The sequence below is a fragment of the Ciconia boyciana genome, chromosome 4 (genome assembly GCF_034638445.1).
Source record: "Ciconia boyciana chromosome 4, ASM3463844v1, whole genome shotgun sequence".
Lineage (NCBI taxonomy): Eukaryota > Metazoa > Chordata > Aves > Ciconiiformes > Ciconiidae > Ciconia > Ciconia boyciana.
The window spans coordinates 95,823,814-95,843,930 of record NC_132937.1 but is presented as its reverse complement, the minus strand read 5'-3'; the positions used below and the strand labels follow the sequence as shown (position 1 = coordinate 95,843,930).

The window sequence follows — 20,117 nt, the reverse complement described above, 5'->3', positions numbered from 1 at the left end:
AGGTTTGACACACAATCTTTCCAGGTTTGAAAGATCTCTGAACATGTCCCAGAAGATCATGAACCCCACCTCCTCCATCAGTGGGGAAAGGTAATGCTCATAAAAAGCTTTTGATGCAAGTTGGGGGTCACAGTTTAGAAAGTGTTTAGAAATAATAAGAACAGTAATAATTTAAAACATTTTTTTTCTTTCCATTATTACCTGTCCCAGTCCATGCAGATTGACCATCACTAAGTATTATACCAAAGCCAGTGCCTAAATCTTTTTCCCATGAGACTTGTAGAAAATAGGTTGCTTCTGGATCAGAAACTGGATGAATTCTGTTCAAAGTCTTCTCCATTTTCCAGACACCTGTTTAGTAAGAAAGATAATCATGTTATAATCAATTTTCCAGAGGTGCTTAGCAGTGTTACATAACTAGCTTAACAAAAAAAAAAAAGAGATACAAATATAAGCACACTTAGAATTTTACTTTACTTTCCTTCACAAATTCAGTTTTTCAGAAAACTGATGATATTTCCAAACAGAAAACTGGATTACAATAAGTAAGGTTTAAGAGAACAGTGCCAACAATCAAATACATTTGAATAGTCCCAAATTAAGAAACTGAGTTTCTTAATTTGCCCCTGAGAAGCTGGGGAACAGAAAATTGCAAGACACAAGCACTTCCCCATGGCTATGTTTTTAACTTAATGTCCACTATCACCCAACATACAGCACATAGAATATAATTCAAAATAATCAATATTCATATGGAAGACTGCCATGTGAAAGCATGCTACTAAGCTTCACTGCAAAGCAGAGCTTGTAGTGGGTGCCAGCAACCAAGGAAATTCTTTAAAAAACTGGATGCTGTGGAGAACAAAATTTATGATGCTACAGTGAATTTTTTGCTCAATATCAAAGCAACTCGGCAATCCGTACTTGCCATAAGACCTTCTAAAGAATTGCACGTACTTATACATAGTCTAATCTGACAATAATGAATTCTCATGGTACTCAAGAACTTTAAAACCGCATTCGGCAATTTGGCCCAGAGAATAATGACAAAACAGCCAATTCTGAAGTTAACATTGACATACAGTATTTTAATTGAGAATGCTTCATGTTGCCCAGTACCTGAAGAGTTTGTTTTGGGATGTTCAGTTGTTTTGGGCTTTTAAATTATTTTTTTAGAAGAATGAAGTGAATAAAAATGTCTCCATATTCACTCACACACTAAAAATAGCATGTATTGATAAAAGCAGGAAAAAAGCAACTGAGGCATTTAAACTACATGCACTGAGTACAATGATGCTTGGACAGGTTTGGTATTAAAAGCTCTGTCAAGTTTTCCATCTAAAGTATAGCAGTAAGTAATCATGATCAGGCTCATTTCAGGCCCTGAGGGGACACTGTTCTTCAAGCGGTAGTAGAGGGAAGCTCTGTCTTTGCTCATGGACATTGAGAGCCAAATCTAGGTACAGGTTTAACTACCACTGGTCTCCCAAAAAGTTAGCATTTTCAGGTTAGAAGGAACAGTTTTAACTGCAGTTGACTGCACTGTCTGACATCTGCTCAACTCTGCACCCAATAACATTTGAAAATGCCTCTCCCTTGTCCAGACAAGTGCACAGTATTCAAAAGCAGCAAAACACATGAATATAAGACTTGTTTTTCAAGCATAAAGCCACATTAACAGCTAGACAACAGCTGCATTGTCAATGATACATTCATTATAGATATCAATAAGGTTAATGAAACAACACATTAACTACTTCTGATGGCTAATTAAACCACAATACAGATCACCTTTCACTAACAAATAGTTTTTCTAAACAATAAGAGGAACATGACGTAATGTGCCTGCTACGAATTCCAGGCTGAACTTTGGCTAAAACATGTCACTAAGCACTTCCAGCATTCCTTACTACCCATTACATTTTCATCACCAAATACTCAAAGTGCTAACTTTATTTTTCCAGCTTGAAGCTTAAGTACACATAAGCGCCATAACATTTCCCTGTTTAGAATATTTTTCCGAAGAGTTTAGGATTCAAAAGCTATGGTAGGAGTAGAAGGAGATAAATCATGTACGTATAGCTAAGCATCATAAATTATCACCAACAATAGTAAGAGGGATGACTTTACTATTTACCTCCATAAGCCACCACTGCTTACACAATTACAGATGTCATACTGTGTATTTCTACTCACAGAAAATGTGCCAGAAAGTAAAAAGTTACTTAAAAGCAATATTGAAAAATTAGTTTGAGTCCAAAAAAAAGTCTTGTATTTCTATCACCAAGCAGCTTGCCATTTCTGAAAATCTACAGTATGTCTGTGCACCTGTAAGCAAGAAGAAGAAATGAAATATTTGGGGCATGGAGGCCTGGAACAAGGCTTTTGCAACTACTGATTATAGAACTGAAGCCATGTGAAAGATTTGTAGTGCACTAAATGCCTGGACATGGGTCAATAAAGAGCACAGGACAGGAAGCACAAGTAATGCATGTAGTATGTTTAAGCACATAGGCATGTATTCTCCTTTGCCTGCCAGATTCCCTTTTGGTTTTTTGCTTGTTCTGGAAAAATAGAGTCTTATGAAATATTTTCATCAAAGTCCTTCTCTGAAAGACAAAGTTTTTAAAAAGACTTTAATTATTCTTTTTTACTTAAAGATTGTAAAACAGTTGCATGCAACCCAGGCAGACAGCATACAAGGCACTGATGCATATATATAGCTCAATAGGGAGTTTTTGCTTGTTGCATTTGATTCTTATGACAAAGCAGAGCAGCATTCAGCGAAAACCACCTGCACCAAAGGCATCCTTTTTAATGGAGACTGTTTATAACAGAAAGCAAAGCAAGACAGTTGGATTTTCTATTTCTATGACAATAAAGAGAATGAAGTGTCAGTCCTCAGTCAGGAAAAGTCACACAGGAAAGGAAATTTATTCATTTATTTAAAGATGCAATAAAAAGGTCTCTAAGGCCTGAGATAAAATTCATCTGATGTCACAATACTGTGCTTCCCATGCATCCATCTTCACACATTAGTATTTCACCCAAGTGATGTTGAACAGCTAAAAATGAAGATTCTGTTTAGATATCAGCCTTAAGAGGTCAGTTGCCAGCAAAAGGGATGAGCCTGTTAGCAGAACTGAGAAAGCTTCCATATGATTTGTATACCTGTGGTAAAACACAACTTCAGTAAAAACAAACAAGCTGAGGACATACAATGCAGAAGAATGTTCTGTATTTCATAATAAAATGCAAAATACAATTGTCAAGCTTTTCCACAATTAATTGTGTATGTTTGAACAAACAATTTTACAAGACAGCATAACATGAAAATACTTTTTCTCCCAGCTTTTATCTCCTCCATTGTGCTCACTGACCTTTTAAGAGGAGTATTAACTATCACTACATGTTTAGAAACAGCCTCACAAAGCAGAGCTCAGCCTTGCTTGAGATCTCCAGGCACTCAACTGTTCCAACCCATCAGTAAAAGCTTAAGGATTCTTGGTTGTATAAAATGGTTATTATTTACTTCTTTTCAAGAGGAACAAACCTTTTTAATGAAAATTAGTCTGACCTACAGAGCATACACAAACACCATTGCAAACAAAAATATTGTACATTACTGCTTTTTTTAAAACCTGTTTGTAAAAAAAAAAACAAAAAACAAAAAACCAAACCCCTCTTAAAACCCTCTTCCACAAATCTCCCAACAACACAACTCTTCCACAGAGTTTAGTGTAGTGTTGATTACATGGATAAACCACACACAGCTAAAGCGTGAATACAGCAAAACATAGCAAAGGACTTACCTAACGATATAGCAACTAGCAATTACCACTAATGAAAGAAAAAATACAGAAACTAAATCAGTGCATATTCCTTATTAATTTAGTATAAGATGAGTGCATGCATCTCATCCACTCTAAAGGCAAAACTTAATAACATACATACACCAGTATATTTCCAAAATCAGAATTTCTGGGGAAGGAAGTTGGACATCCTACTTGAATACCTGAAGTTAGGTGTACGTTCACAGGATTCACAAGTAACTTTGTTCAACATCGTTAAAAGATATATTGCTCTATACTTCAAGAACTGAAGTAAACTAAAACACTCTCCTTATAACTAACCTATCTCAATTCACCTGCCCGCTTGTTATATTCTCTCATCACCCTGTCAGCTTTCAACATGCCAAGCATTCGTGACTCTTCACAGATCAAGCACTTGGGTGTAAAAGGTGATCATGTTCCTACCGGAGTTTCTGCCCCAGGGCTTTTGTTGGTGGGGCAACGCTGTGCACTGCCAAAGTCTGAGAGGCACACGAAGTGCACGTTTGCCAAAGCAGATTCTCCAGCTCCCCTTCCCCAAATTAACACTCAAAAAAACCCCCCACCTTATAAATACTTCAGTTTGGCTACCAATGAGTGTTCTCTCCAGAAATGCAAAAGACCGGTAACACACCTCCAAGAAATTTGAATGAGTCTACACTTTTTTAGTCATTTCCATAGGAGAAGATGTCATATATACACAAATCGCAGAGTTACAATAGCATCAAGGCCGCAAAAAGTTAGGTTCCCCACTGTTACTGTTGACATCATTATCTCCCAAACCCTAAATGTAGATTCTAAAAGTGAAAAAATTATGTACATTTCAATCTAATATCTAAATAATGCTTTAAAAGGCCAATTATTCAACAGGATAATTCATTGTCATAACCACTACACATGCAAAATTCCAGCCAACAGCCCTGCATGTGCTTATCCAAGAATCTACCTTTATACATTCAAAAAGCAGTCCCACCAGAAATATTATTAGTAAATTTTTAAACAAATGCCAAACTATTTCTCTGTTGTGGCTATCATCTCAAATAATCCATTAACACTACACCTACAACTGAAGCATAAAGAGTCACAGCTGTTTTAAGTACTCTGGGCCCAGACACTCAGCCAGAACAAAATAACTGCAGATATACTGACAAAGGGGTCTGAAAAATATGTGTAAGCTTGGGACCTGACCTTCCAGAGAACTGGTCACACAAGCTTGCAGAAGCTGGTACTGCTTTTTAAGATTTTACTAACATCCTCATCTCCACATAATTTCATTATGAAAGACAGCCAAAAATATAAAGGATAAGGGAGAGTTGAAACTTTAAGAGTTAATTTCACTTTCACATCTTTGGGTGGAAATGTAGGGACACAGGTGAATGGTATTAATGCTCAAAATGGTTAAAACAGCCACCTGAATTTTGGCAGTCACCATTTAACAGTCTAGCTGCTGCTGAAGCTTATTAAAAAAAATCATTGCATAAAACCAGACTATTTTTATAGCTATCCAACAAACTAAATTACTGAAATCAGATGCTCACTATTGCAGTCTAAAAAGCACCTCTGAGTCTACTAGACCAGCAGAGTACCTTCAAGAGCCATCCAATATTCAGCAACACTGTCTCTGTAGGCTTTTTCCATTCACTGTCTCAATAAAATGAGAGCAGTCAGTACTTTCTTCCTCCCTTAATTATGATAAAGAAAAGCTGCAGAGAAACTGATTGATTAGGGCCAGAAGAAAGCCAGTGTTTTTCTCCGTAAGGGCACAGGAGGTCACACCACATACCAGCACCTCACCATGTTAGAGCCAAGGATCTGAGACAAGCTTGCAGGTGGGAACAGTTGGGTCCCACCCCAAATTTGTAAATCAGAGGCTTTATTGAGGCCTTCGAACAGTTGAGGATTGAGCTGTTTATCTTTAGCACTTTGTCCCTTCAGTCTTTGGCTTCTATGATCTACATTAGGCAATGTTTCTTTCTAAGGAGAAATCAGCTGTTGGCTGGTGTGCAATTGACTGGAGTCTACTCTCTGAACAAACAGCGTACACAGTTGCTTCTGAATAAACAAGACACTTTTAAAATTGGTTTACAAAGAATTTTATATGTTGTTTTGGATAGCACTAGGCATAGACCAAAAGCCAAATCTTTTAGTCTGCTCCAACACAGCATCATTGATAATATTTTGAACTTCAGCACTTTATTTTTTTCCATGCAGACTAATGGCTTTTTTTAAAATTGCTTTGGCTGCAGGTGTTCCAAACTTCAGCAGCTATGCGTGGAAGGCTACTTACAGATCAGAAAGAGCTACTATGTCCTTCGAATGGAGCAATTAACTTAAGTGCTTTCTTGTTGAGAAAAATAGGGAGCTATCTACAATGAGTTCAGAATAGAAGACCAGCACATACAGCACACTGCTATTAAAGTCTATAATTTGATCCCTTCTGTCATTGGCTTGACCACAACATACACTACAAACCAGAATCTAGTAATTGGAAGCAAGTGAATGGTTAACTTATAATCAGAGAACAGGTACTATTCAGGAGATGCTACATGTATTTAGAAGTGAATTATTGGGGATTTAAGCCAGTCAAGAAAAACTCAGATTGCTTTTAAAGATTAAAACTAGCTATTACCACATTTTCTAACAGAAGGAAATAAGATAATGTCCATATTTATGAATATTTCTAGAGATATATTTAATACAAATTGATATTCTCTCATGTTAATTTAAAATTCCATTAACCCCAATACTTCAAGAGGAAGAGCATTAAAATATCTGACAAAAACTTCAACTATGACTCAGTTAAGCTAAGAACTACTATTGACCTAATAAGGACTTCTCTTTTTTCTTTTCTTTTTGGAAGAACGTGACTGGCCTAACAAACATGAAGAAAACAATACAGCATCCTTCCTATCGCATCTCACAATAAGCCTCCCATTCCCTTGGCCACAATATTTGTTTGACACTGAAGAAGGATTCAATAATGACCTTCAGCTGTAACTTAAAGATACATTTGAAGAATAAGAAGATTAAAATTTTGAAGGATCTTTGTTTCCTAATGGAATTTCAGGGGCTACACATTTGTATATTACATGCAACCTAAATTGTTATCTAGTTGTTCTTTTGTTTGATTTTGTCCTATATTAAAAGCACAAGGATCACATTTTTGTCAATAATGTAACTTTGTCTTGCAGATAAAGGAAATTAATCAAAAATTGGCACTGGATATGAAGAAGTAACTGAATAACTTTATAACTTTGTGCAGACGGGTGAATGGCCCATTTTAAAAATTCAGTCCTGTATGACAACATTTGATCAAGAAACTGACTTCAAGACAGCTGCAATCAGTATTTGGTCCTCGTGAACACAACAGAAGCAAGACTCACATGGCTAACATTTGCACTGCTTGCTTCCCACTGTTTCATGGCAGCCACAAAACGATTGGAAACGTGCACATACTTTTTCTGCAATTGTCCAAAAAAAAGCAGTCTTGAGCTCGTCAGACTCCATGGGCCAATAGGATATGCAAGATTTGGCACAAAAGATCTGGAATCTACGATAAGGAACAATCCATGTCAGACTTATTTACTACAGTCACCAGCTGAAAAATTAGGAGAAACAGAAGGAAGCAGACAGTCAACAACCTTTATAGTAGGAATCTTACTAACAAGCTTTGATCTTAATTGTAGCCTGGAGGCAAAGCCCACCCTCGTGTCTTTCATCCTCTTGAAGTCTCAGACCTAACCCACTACCAACTCCAGGCATCCAGGCTTGCCAAGCTTACTTATAAGCATCTATATTAGGAGACAGTTTAAGCAAGGTTAAAAAAAAAGCCTTCATATATTAAAATAAACACTCAAGTGGGCAATTATACTAGTATATACTAGCAAGTAAGGGAGTATCTGAATAGATTTCCAAAAGGGACAAACTTTTGTTTCTCACCCTTTTCTACTAATTCTTCCCAACACTAACCATTCAGTGTGTGCATGCTGCCAAATCCTCACTTTCCAAAATCCATATGAGAAAAATCCTAAGGTTTCCCTAGATAAATCAGGATACACTAACTGAATGTTACAAACCGGTAAAAAAATAAAATTAAGGCATACAACTGAAATATTTCCTGATGAAAAAGTTAATTTTAGTACTGAAGTTACTAAAAAGTGTGCATAGAACTGAGCAAGGATCAAAGACGACCACAAAACCAGCTTCAAGTGGGCAGATCTGGGATGTAAAGTCAGCAGGCATGCCTAAGAGACCCAGACTCACTCACTACTTTTGCTGCCTCTAGGAGATGCAAGCCCCAACGCATATTTTATAACTCTACTTTGGCAGTAGGTCAGCCTGGCTTTCCAAGACCCTACCAAAGCCAATGGTGTCATGGAGCCACACCTGTTTTGCCTTCCCTTGAAAACTGCAACCTTAGATCATTTATTAAGAAAGATAATTCACTTTCTCAAAAGAAAAAAAAAAATCTAAATATATATCAATTTCCTCATAATCTCTCTGAAAAGACAGCACTAAAATAATTATGTTTTGCAGATAAAAAACTGAAAAAGGAAACAAATGTGTACAATTCTGCCAGACACAACTTTTCAGCCTGCCGTACACAATCAGTAAGAACCACGATTCAGGAATTCCTGGTATCTTGGTCACATTTCCAAAAACATCTTTGCAGTTTTCAGTAACTTAGTATTATCCATTTGAATATGGGAATGTTGAGGAATTAAAAAAAAAAAAAAAAAAAAAAAAAAAAAAGGCAGCATGTTTTAACCGCCCTTCGCCCATCCAAAAATACTCAGATACATGTGTCTTTTTGATGTATATTCAGATAATATAGTAGTCTGGTTGAGGTATCATCTGTTTTCCAAAACACTGCCCTCTTTAGGATTAAGTGTTATCAGGATTCTCAACACAAAACAAATCTGTCCTACAGATTTCCTTTGTTTTCTATTCTTTAGTCCCCATATAGACCTATTATAATTCCACTCAGTTTGACATGTTTCTGTAAAAGTTTGACTTAACATCACTGAGCAAGGGATTCCACTAAACAGTCTGCCTGTTCTTTTTTTAATTTGAAATAAAGGCAAATAATTTCAGTACTGTTGAATCCACAATAGCTCCATATGCAAGAGTAACAAATCTGAAGCAAGGATAAATTAAACAAATAAATCAGCGTCCGCTAGATATGGATGAATGTAATTCTATATGTAATATTTCTGAAGAGCTTTGAAAAATTGAGCCCAGTAACCTGGAAAAATAAGTTTCACCAAATGTCTCCACTTCAGTGGGACAAAAGCAGGTATAAATATGAAGCCTTACATATCCTACTCTCCTCCCACCTCTACACCCAAGACTTTTCAAAGAGATGGATTATTTTAATTTCACGTCCCTGTCAAATTAATAATAAAAAGTAGGCCTAGACTCCAAATTACTTTATCTTGCTAAACAGTTTCCTAAGGCATTTTCTTTGAAGAAAATTCCTGCATTACTCCATCTTCACTTAACAAAAGTTTTATTATGTTTTTCTTTCCATTTGCTATTTATCTACTGGAAAAGGCAACATTGATCTCCTTGAAAACAAAGAGCTCACACTACTTTAATTTATTAATTTAAACATTGTAATTAATTTTGTTTCATCTGGCCCCCACAGAAAAATAATTCACAAGACATTTTCAATGAACTGGGATATTCACTTTCAATGCACTTAAATTTCAATTTTGCAGCTCTGTATTCAGCCATCTTTATCACTTTGCATTGAAAATTAATTACTTTTTTGATGGATTAGGCTGAGTAATCAGAGTTTGAAGATAAGGCAAAGAGACATCCATCCATATTGAACATCGATTTCAACTGTTTCCACAGATAGGCACAGGTTCAGCTTTGGTTCTTTAATCCACCTTGAATGCCAAGCCATGGGATTCAACGTATCAGGTAACACAACATAGGATTACATGATGCCAGTGCCCCATGGTATAGCACCTTCAAAAGAGGCAAGAAACCCACAGAAAAGCAAGGCACCAGTTTAGCTTAAGCTTTGTGATAATGCACATTGGACAAACCAAAACAGGAGAGCAGCACCAGTCCATATCCAAGAACGACTGACATGCCAGTATTTTAGCAAGGAGGGGGCCCAGCGCACAAGTCCCACAACCTCACCAACCTCTGAGCAAACAAGCAGCTTTGTTTTAAAAAAATAGATAAAAAAGAACACAGTTCCACTAAACAGATAGCAAATTCAGTGGCCGGCTGACTCTACACCCTAAGCAATCGCATATCTATTAGCTTGTGCTCAATCAGCACTATGTCTACAAACCACATTTAGAAAGGAAAGAGGACATAAAGAGCTTCACAAGAGTCACTTGTACTTTTTACATCTTAAGTTCTATACATAAAAATATAAAGCTTTTCAAGACATATCAGCTCACTGCTTTTCTAAGTAGTTTTCCTGACTCTTTTCATGTGGTGATTTTTTTTTCTTATTATGGGCTAGGCAAAAAAACCCCCAAAACTACTCTCAAAAATTAAACCCTTACCCAAGACACTTGATGCCAAGCAGGGGGTCTACTTAAGGAAGCCAGCTTTTCAATATTAGTTTTCCCTCACAACTACTAAAGAATGCTAGCTTGCACTGGAGTGAAAAGAAATTTGCAGACTAATATGAGGACACAGCAGGGGCATCCCAGTGGAAAAATGCCATTGGGACTTGAACTGAGAGGGCAATTAGGTACTCATTAGGAAAATATAGCACAAAAGTGCTTTGATACCACACCAGTTAGACACAGTTTTGAGATCTTAAAGTGAAAATTATTACAACGCAAGTATGTGGAGCATCAGTGTAGAGATCTCAAAAGTGTTGTTTTAATACTGTAAGTGACTGCTTTCCTAGATAAGTTAAATCAGTTCTTACGGAATGATGATACAAGAAACTATGGGGGGGTGGGGCAAAAACTGAAACAGAACAAAAGGGAAAAACATTTTAAAAATATGTCTCATTTAAGCTTAGACTTCACTGCATGTTGGTCGCACTTCACCTTCATGTTGCTGGGCTTTCTGGTTCCCAACTGGAGAAGCTAGGCGGAACCACTACTGCACATCACTATCTGAAATGAAAGAGTGAACAAATACAATGACTTTGAACTAATGCAGGTACAGGAGCATAAAAGAACCCAGCCCTTTGTGCGGAAGAGTCAATTCTCAGCTCTAACAAACTGTTTCAGGACAGTTTTAGACACAGCACCCCCACTGCATTTTCCTCCCTTTCAATGTTACAAGCACACTTATTTGTTTTGCATCATCAAGTGCCAAAATCACAACACGAACCTCAAATTAACAGTATATACTAGAAAATTCCTCCTCTACCTCATTATTTAAAGAAGAGAAAAAAAAAACCAACCTATTTTTAGGACAGTCAAGGTTAATAAAATAAATTCCTGGAACAGACAAGATTAAAGAAAGATTATAAAACATAAAGCACAGTTTTCATCTATATACTTTCCTGACCAAGGCACAGGAAAAAAAAAACCTTTGCTCTAATACTGCCTTCAGAAGATTATGAAACGTAAGTCAAGTAGGTCTATTACCACGACATACAAAGGAATGCTTCAGCTAGTTACTTGCCTCTTATCTCCAAAAATAATTATCCTGTATGACAGCAATGCCTAGCTTTCACTGAAATTAACATTTCTGTCCAATCTCCATTATGCCTATGGACACTGTGTGCTGTACTCTGTAAATTAATGTTAAGTTTCACAGCTGGAGAAATTTAATATAAGCCCACACAATACATTTTGCTGCCTCCAACTACTGCCTAAGCTTCCCTCATAGGCTCAGTCAACAGAAATCTCTCCTCAGGTTTTTGTGAAGTTTCCACCATAAGCTTGACACAGCTGACGGCATTTGGAAAGCCCCATGCTCCCTCTTTCCTGTCCAGCTACTGTGCTGAAAAGGGTGGCCTCTAAGATCCTTTTGAGACCTGTAAACAAACAATCCCTTTCATAATCATCTGAATCATTTTTAAAAACAAATGCAGCCTGTGATAGGATATATAGCCTCACTCTTCCGCTAATTGCATTAATTTTTCCATCCCAAGATAGCAAGCAATTTGGCTGATGTCTAGATGAAGAACACAAAAGTTCTCAGTCTCTGCACTCTTAAAATCACATAAGATCAGTCTCCCTTTTTTACTATTTATTTTACAATCTCTGCTGTGTCTGCTCTGTTGGAGGACACCCCTTCCCACAAAACTCACCTACAAGTTTGCGAAGCAAATGCAGAAATATTCCAACAATTTTCCAAACTTTGGAAATTTGGATTATTTAATCAAATAATGTTTTGTGAAATTACTAGTATGCCTCAGAAGACAGTAATACCAGAGGCCCTTGATTAGGCACATGCATAATGAAAATTTTTTCAACTTGGAACTTTTCCTGTAAGATATGTTCTTCATGTTGATCAGATGTGACTGTGCTAGATTAGCAAACAGCAGTGATTTGTTTAGTAATTCTGATCTAAATTTCACCTTAACTTGTGTCAACATGGTACCATACATAATCCAGTAAGTCTTTTATATCTTGACATATTTTGGACAGCAGTCCTTATTATTACATAATCTGATACTAAGTTCCAGTAATAATCTTCAAATTCACAGGAACCTTTTGCCACGTTTCCTTCTTTTCATCTCATGTGTAGAGACAAAGGAGGTGGGGAAGACTAAAATCCACAAAGACATCTCCATTACCATCAGTAGGAGGTGAAGGACATTGTTCCTTAACCCAGGAAGGGGACACAGCTCAAGTCAGCAGAGGGATCAGGAATGGAACTAGAGCAAACCCTACGCTTGGTGCAAAAATTTTCATTTCATGAACCATTTAATGGTATTTTACAATAGGTTTTTAAATTGGATTCTTTGTTATTTAGTGAAGTTAGTCCAGATCAGAACTTAAATGTGTACACACATTATTCTACATGTTCCCCACAATAACAGCAAGCACTACACACTTTTTGCCACATATAAGTGAAGAAATCACAGCTGCATTGTATTAACCTTGAAGACATAAATAGTTCTTTGAGACCTTGAAAATCTCACCCTAAACTCCTGGCGATTCCACCTACTCTTCAAGGATGTGTGGTGCTTTTTCATTTGGGGGTCCTGAGCTCTAACACAACCCCTTAAAAACATTCTCCATCTACTGCTAAGCCCTAGGTGACAAGAGGTAAGGATTAAAATTTCTCATCTTCAAGTGGTACTGAAAGATAACAAGGACATCAGAAATAAGCATTGAGACAAAACAGCAAGTGACCCTGTAAGGCTCATTGCACATACATAAGCATGTAAGGTGTAATATAGTGAAGCCAACATGCAGTATAGTAAACCATTTTAAATGATATCATCCATACTGAAATGGAAGTTTATTGGTCAAAACAGACCACTATACGGTATCCAGCATTCTTGCAAACCTGATGGCAAGACAAGACACCAGCAGCAGCAGCAACACTGTGATTGTGTATGTCAGAACAGGGGCTAAATAGTTGTGCAGTACCTGTGTCATGTACAGCACAACCATTTCTACAGCAAAGCCATGACACCATTTTTCCTTTTTTTTTTTTTTTTTTTTTTTTTTTTACAACAAGCTGGAGTGCCTTGCTAAGTTGTGCAGTAACCCTGGCATCAGCCCATCAGTTGTATATGACTTCATCTGTTCTTTTTTTCTTTTTAAATAATACTTAATGGAAAAGCTTTGTTTTGTGAGTTGTAAGTAATGACTTACAACTACTGGTTTTAGTCCAGAAAAATGCTTGAAATCAACGGACTTTAAATGCTGAGGCAATTTTGAAAATCCTTTATGCACCTTTGTATACCATAATAGTATTTAAAATCTAACTTGCTAGGTTTAGTTCTTAAGTACTTCACCAACAGAATCATTACAATCGTCTTGTAGATCTAAGATGCTGCTATTCTGCTCATTTCGCTATCAACGTCAAAATAACTCCTGAAGTGCCTGTAATGCCATAGCTTCATGTAGCAAATCATTCTAAACACTCTGTACAACAGCAGTTAAAAATGTTGAGCATATAAAGTAAAAGGCAAATGCTTTCTCTCTACAATCTGGACAACATAGCCACCATTGTCTGATCCAACAAATAAAGGCATCCCAGACTACAAATCCCGTATCTGTGTATGCCACATCAGGTATAGCATAATAGCTGGCATATTCATTCCTCACAGTCTTTCAAGACTCTAGTCAACTCCCATAAAACAACAGCCTACACAACTCACCGAGTTTTATCATACCGATAGAGGACAGCAATTCACATGAAACCTGCCATGAAAAGCAGAAATTTTAAGGTATAGGAATTCCCATCTTTATATGAACATTCCTTATCATACACCACCTGACAGAGTAAGTTTCTATAAAATGTATGGTTACAATACTAGGCTACAGTACTCCTCCCAATCACCTCTGATGTGAAGACTCAGGACTGAGTATTCATTCTCGCTCAGAATAGCTGCAACCTCCAAGCATTTTACAGCTATTGTGGTTCATCCGACTACAGCGAATATAGTCTGCACTTCTGCTAGGTAACACAGGGAGCCAGGAAACGGAAAGAAAGAGGAGCCATACCTAAGTGTAGAGTGCTTTTTTGAAAACTGGTATTAGCAAACAAAATGCCATGTTCTAATACCATTTCCAGCATACAGAACACTACCTGCTCACTACGTTTGCCTGAATAATGCATATCCCTCATGTTCCACTCTCTCCTTATTCCAGTGGGAGAGCTAAACAAATTTGTAGCTGTAGCAACTATGCAAATACATTTTTATGCATTCATGCTTGTAGTTGAAGAGACAAGGAACAACAGAAGTGGATATGACGTAAAATAAAAAAAAGAGCATTATCAGCTTTTGCCTATCATTCAAACTAGCATATCTCAGAACAAAGGCCTTAATTTATATCTTATTTGCAAATGTTTTTTTCACCTTATATATACACATGCACATTTGTTGTGTACAAAAACTTGTTTATACAGATGTACCTGTCATGTCAGTCACCCACCTGTGATATTTTTAAACTATCTCCTTCAATCCTACTTCTTATGAAAGTTAAGAGACACAAGACAAGCTAAATACCTAGCCTCCCACATGCAAGTTGACATTGTTTTGTTATAATTCTTCCTGCATTTGAAAACAACCTAGAAGCTTAATCTCTGAAGCCACCTTTTTTACTTTTCATTAGGCACACAAATTCCTTGGTATGCTCTACTGCTTAAACGCTCAACTGAACAGTATGCAATCTCTTCACTGGCAAATCATACTACTAAAACATTTCGTAATACTTATGTACTACAAAGCACAGCCAATACCATTAAACCTCCTTTAAAAAGAAATAAACAACAACACAGAAAACCAGTATTCATCATATGGTTTTATTTACCTATTTGAATATTGCTATACAGATCAATATAATTGCTTAAACTTCTGATTTGAGATTTCAACAGGCAAGAATGAATATCCCACCAATGCCTGTAGATGCTACCAACTGAGCTACCTCAGCCACTTGTAGTTGGTTTTCCATGACAATATGTTAATTAGGAGAAAAAAATACAACGGAAACTGGAGTACCACCATCTGAAATCTTCTGTTTCAATCAATATCCTATGTGTATCACAACTGCATCCCAAAAGACATTGTCATGCTAGGTACACTATCTTTTAAATGATGCCACTAAGGCTCCCATAAGATCATTAATGATCAAATGGCATTTTTCCCACAAGAGCAAAATATGCAGATGAAAGCATTTTAATACAGCATGTAATCTATGCAAATTCTTCTTCAAATACTTGAGACTGTTGGAAACTTAACTTGAAAATTAAATTGCTAGGGTACATAAAAAGCATTTTTGCAAAAATCTGCAATGGATTTCATATGTGAGCTTACCAGAAACTATCAAAGTAGATAACAGTATATAAAAATTATCATATATGGCATGTTTGCAAACAAAACTACTGAACTAGAGAAAGCTAGCTGACCACCTGGAAGCAGGCTTGATCACAATGTGACTGAGAACTGACAGCTGCAGTCTCCTCTGCAGTTACAGAAATAATTTTTCAATTTCAGTAACTAATCCATATTGAGAAACCAGAAGTGAAAACAAAAAGGAAAACCAAACCAGTTTTCTTTTTCCATCTCAGAGACACATAAACAAGTTCCAAAGTATTATTGCCTCTAAAGTCTAGGGACATGGTAACCATTAGAGGTTGCACTGTTCGTTGGTTATAGTTATAACTTTTTACACTTTAGAAATCTACCTTAATGTGACATCAATCAAACACTTTAACATCAGGTTATACTAGATAATAAGGCTGGTTTTAGAACTGTCTTTCTGCATTTTAATTTAATTCCATTTTTTATCCAAAACCTCGACATGTGAATAAAAGGAACTGATCCGGTGAATGTAATTCACTAACAAAATAGGAGTAAGAAGTATGAACATGTTATGACAAAATGACCACACATCTTGCTGATTACCTACTAAATCAATGGATAAATCTGCAAATCAATGAGCCTTCATAGCTACTAGACTTACACAATCTCGAGAAAAATAAAAACAAATCCAAAACCAATATAATGTCTGAAATCCACAGGACAGAAAAACTAGTTATAGAAGATATCTTAAATTCTACATCTGCTTATGTTGAAAAACATTCAAGTCATTTTGGTGATTATGAATCTGAAACTACAATTTTACAGAGAACTCAAAATTGTAGTTACCAAAGTTACTACTGCAAATGAAGTTGCTCTTTAGAAGACACAAACAGCATTATCTCCATCCTTTAGTGGTGTGGGGGAAGACATAGTGAGAACAGATGAGGAAAAGTCTTTGGTACTTCATGCCTTCTTTGCCTCAGTCTTTAATAGTAAGACGAGTTGTTCTCTGGGTACACAGCCCCCTGAGCTGGAAGACAGGGACGGGGAGCAGAATGAAGCCCCCAGAATCCAAGGGGAAATGGTTAGCGACCTGCTACACCACTGAGACACACACAGGTCTATGGGGCCAGATGGGATCCACCCAAGGGTACTGAGGGAGCTGGCAGAAGTGCTCACCAAGCCACTTTCAATCCTTTATCAGCAGTCCTGGCTCACCGGGGAGGTCCCAGTTGACTGGAGGTTAGCACACGTGACGCCCATCTACAGGAAGAGCTGGAAGGAGGATCCGGGGAGCTACAGGCCTGTCAGTCTGACCTCAGTGCCAGGGAAGGTTATGAGCAGATCATCTTGCGTGCCATCACGTGGCACGTGCAGGACAACCAGGTGATCAGGCCCAGTGAGCATGGGTTTATGAAAGGCAGGTCCTGCTTGACTAGCCTGATCTCCTTCTACGACAAGGTGACCCACTTAGTGGATGAGGGAAAGGCTGTGGACGTTGCCTACCTGGACTTTAGTAAAGCTTTTGACTTTACTAAAAGCCTTTGACTCTCCTGGAGAAGCTGTCTTCTCATGGCTTGGATGGGCATATGCTTCACTGGGTAAAGAACTGGCTGGATGGCCGGGCCCAAAGAGTTGTGGTGAATGGAGTTAAATCCAGTTGGCGGCCGATCCCAAGTGGTGTTCCCCAGGGCTCAGTGTTGGGGCCAGTTCTGTTTAGTATCTTTATCAACAATCTGGATGAGGGGCTCGAGTGCACCCTCAGTCAGTTTGCAGACAACACCAAGTTGGGCAGGAGTGTTGATCTGCTTGAGGGTAGGAAGGCTCTGCAGAGGGATCTGGACAGGCTGGATCAATGGGCCAAGGCCTACTCTATGAGGTTCAACAAGGCCAGGTGCTGGGTCCTGCACTTGGATCACAACAACCCCATGCAATGCTACAGGCTTGGGGAAGAGTGGCTGGAAAGCTGCCCAGCAGAGAAGGACCTGGGGGTGTTGGTTGACAGCCAGCTGAATATGAGCCAGCAGTGTGCCCAGGTGGCCAAGAAAGCCAATGGCATCCTGGCTTGTATCAGAAATAGTGTGGCCAGCAGGACTAGGGGAGTGATCGTGCCCCTGTACTCAGCACTGGTGAGGCCGCACCTCGAATACTGTGTTCAGTTTTGGGCCCCCCACTACAAGAGAGACATTGAGGTGCTGGAGCGTGTCCAGAGAAGGGCAACGAAGCTGGTGAAGGGTCTGGAGCACAAGTCTGATGAGGAGCGGCTGAGGGAACTGGGGTTGTTCAGCCTGGAGAAAAGAAGGCTGAGGGGAGACCTTAGTGCTCTCTACAACTACCTGAAAGGAGGTTGTAGAGAGGTGGGGGTCGGTCTCTTCTCCCAGGTAACAAGCTATAGGACAAGAGGAAATGGCCTCAAGTTGCACCAGGGGAGGTTTAGATTGGATATTAGGAAAAATTTCTTCACCGAAAGGGTTGTCAAGCATTGGCACAGGCTGCCCAGGGAAGTGGTGGAGTCACCATCCCTGGAAGTATTTAAAAGACATTTGGATGAGGTGCTTAGGGACATGGCAGTGCTAGGTTAATGGTTGGACTTGATGATTGTAAAGGTCTTTTCCAACCTAAACTATTCTATGTTTATAAGTGGATTGTGTATGTTTGTTTCAGTTGCCTTGAAGTACTTCGCTTTAGTAGAATACTGCCTTGATTCCACTATACAAAGATGTTTTATACACATAGTGTCATTACCCTGCAGCCTCCTACAGCAAATTCTGGAAGTATGTCAAATGTTATCCCGACTTCTGGCAGGATGAAAAATTTGTTTCCCCTTACCAAGGGAAAAAGCAAAACCTGTCCCATACTCAACAGACAAGCAAAAACAATTTAGCCCCAGTACTGAAAGATACAGAATGACAGAGACCTCAAAACAAAGCCATCATCTTTTCAAGTTCTGTAAGATAAAGTCTACTTACAAAAGGAGGTTCTATGATCAGATTGTTCACTGAGTTTCAGAACAGAGGTTTGTTGTGACAGCAACACCTCGGCACCTTACTCTAAATACAAAACAATCACGATGAAGTTCTTCCACAGAACTGGTCAGAACCCATGTAGTCTTTGCTTAACTGAAGTCCCTCACAGGATCAAAGGTAATTCCTTAAAAAAATAATAATCTTCTGGCTTAAAAAACAAATGCCGCATTTTTCTCATGGCGAGCCAAAATGAAGGCCTATCCCTTTCGTACGGTTTGGTGGTAGAGCAGGCACTGTGAAAAACAGCTGCCAAATGCAAAAGTCACCACAGATTTTAGTTGTACAGGGTTCTCTTACATACAAGTATAAGAGGCCAGCCATGTAGAACATGCAGCTCTTTTAATAATTTTGTGTCTTTAATTACAGAAAAATATACTGTGGTCATGACAAGGAAATATGCTACCTTTACGCAAGCATTTGTAACTTCACTCGATGTGTTAAGTGCAATTACAGAAAAGGAAAGAAGATGAAAACCGCTACCTGCAGAGAATACAGGACGAGAGCAAAAATACAGGAGACCAGGTTCTGCTCGCTCCACTCCCTCTCCTCAACTGCCTCCCGAAGGGAAGCCAGTCTGGGTTGTCCCTAAGGAAGAACAGGGCCCTGCCTTTACAATAAAAAGCAACTTATTAAAAAATAGTCTCATTAAAGCATTCTTTACGTTTCACTAGCAAGCGCCTCACCCCTGCGTCTCCGCCCGCAGGGACCGGAAGGCAGCCCGGAGACAGCCCCAGCGGCACCCCCACCCCCTCGGACAGCCTACCCGCCCCTTGCCCCGCAGGCAAACCGCGGCCAGGGCCGGGCGGGAGGCGCGGGACACTGGAGGCCACGCAGCGCCCGCTGGAATCCGACCACACGGATTAAAAAACAACAACCAACCAAAAAAAACCCACTTTTCGCGGACAGGCGAGGGCCGAACGGCCGCGCTGCCCCAGGCCTGGCACCGGCGACGCCGTGGCCGTTACGGGCCCGGGGGAGCGGGGCCAGGCCCCACCGTCCGCTGCAAGGGGCCTGCGGCTGATCCCGGGTCGGCTAAGGGGACGGGCCCGCTCGCCCCAGCCCCACGGCGCCGGGGCACCGGTGGCAGGCGAGGGCCTCGCTCGCCCCGGCCCCACGGCACCGGGGGTAGGGGAAGGTCTCACTCGCCCCGGCCCCACCGGCGGCCACCGCCCTCACGGCGGAGGGGGCGGGGCGCCCCCACCCACCTACCTCCTCCTCCTCCTCCCGCACCGCCGCCCGCCGCTTTCGCCTGCCCGAATAGGCCGCGCTCCCGGCGGCCGCGCGGGAGCCAATGAGGATCGCGCTCGCCCTTCCGTCCCGCCCTCCTCCGGCCGCTCCTGC

The 20,117-nt window shown here is 39.4% G+C and overlaps 1 protein-coding gene across 9 annotated transcripts in view; it reads right to left on the bottom strand.

Annotated features, from left to right (window-relative positions):
* The window catches only part of XRCC4 (X-ray repair cross complementing 4), a 190,644-nt gene extending 170,602 nt beyond the window's left edge, over positions 1-20,042 (bottom strand). For 3 of the 9 annotated variants that reach the window (XM_072860697.1, XM_072860689.1, XM_072860698.1), the window contains exons 1-3: positions 19,986-20,032; positions 19,257-19,383; positions 202-351 (exon numbers count right to left, since the gene is read on the bottom strand). In XM_072860697.1, the coding sequence (XP_072716798.1) occupies positions 202-340 (139 nt within the window). In that variant the 5' untranslated portion in view covers positions 341-351; positions 19,257-19,383; positions 19,986-20,032. Of the gene's footprint in view, positions 1-201; positions 352-10,858; positions 10,931-19,253; positions 19,384-19,669; positions 19,951-19,985 lie in introns of those variants that run through there. The other 6 variants (XM_072860692.1, XM_072860690.1, XM_072860691.1 and 3 more) reach the window with 6 other exon arrangements.
* Positions 20,043-20,117: the final 75 nt, after the last annotated feature.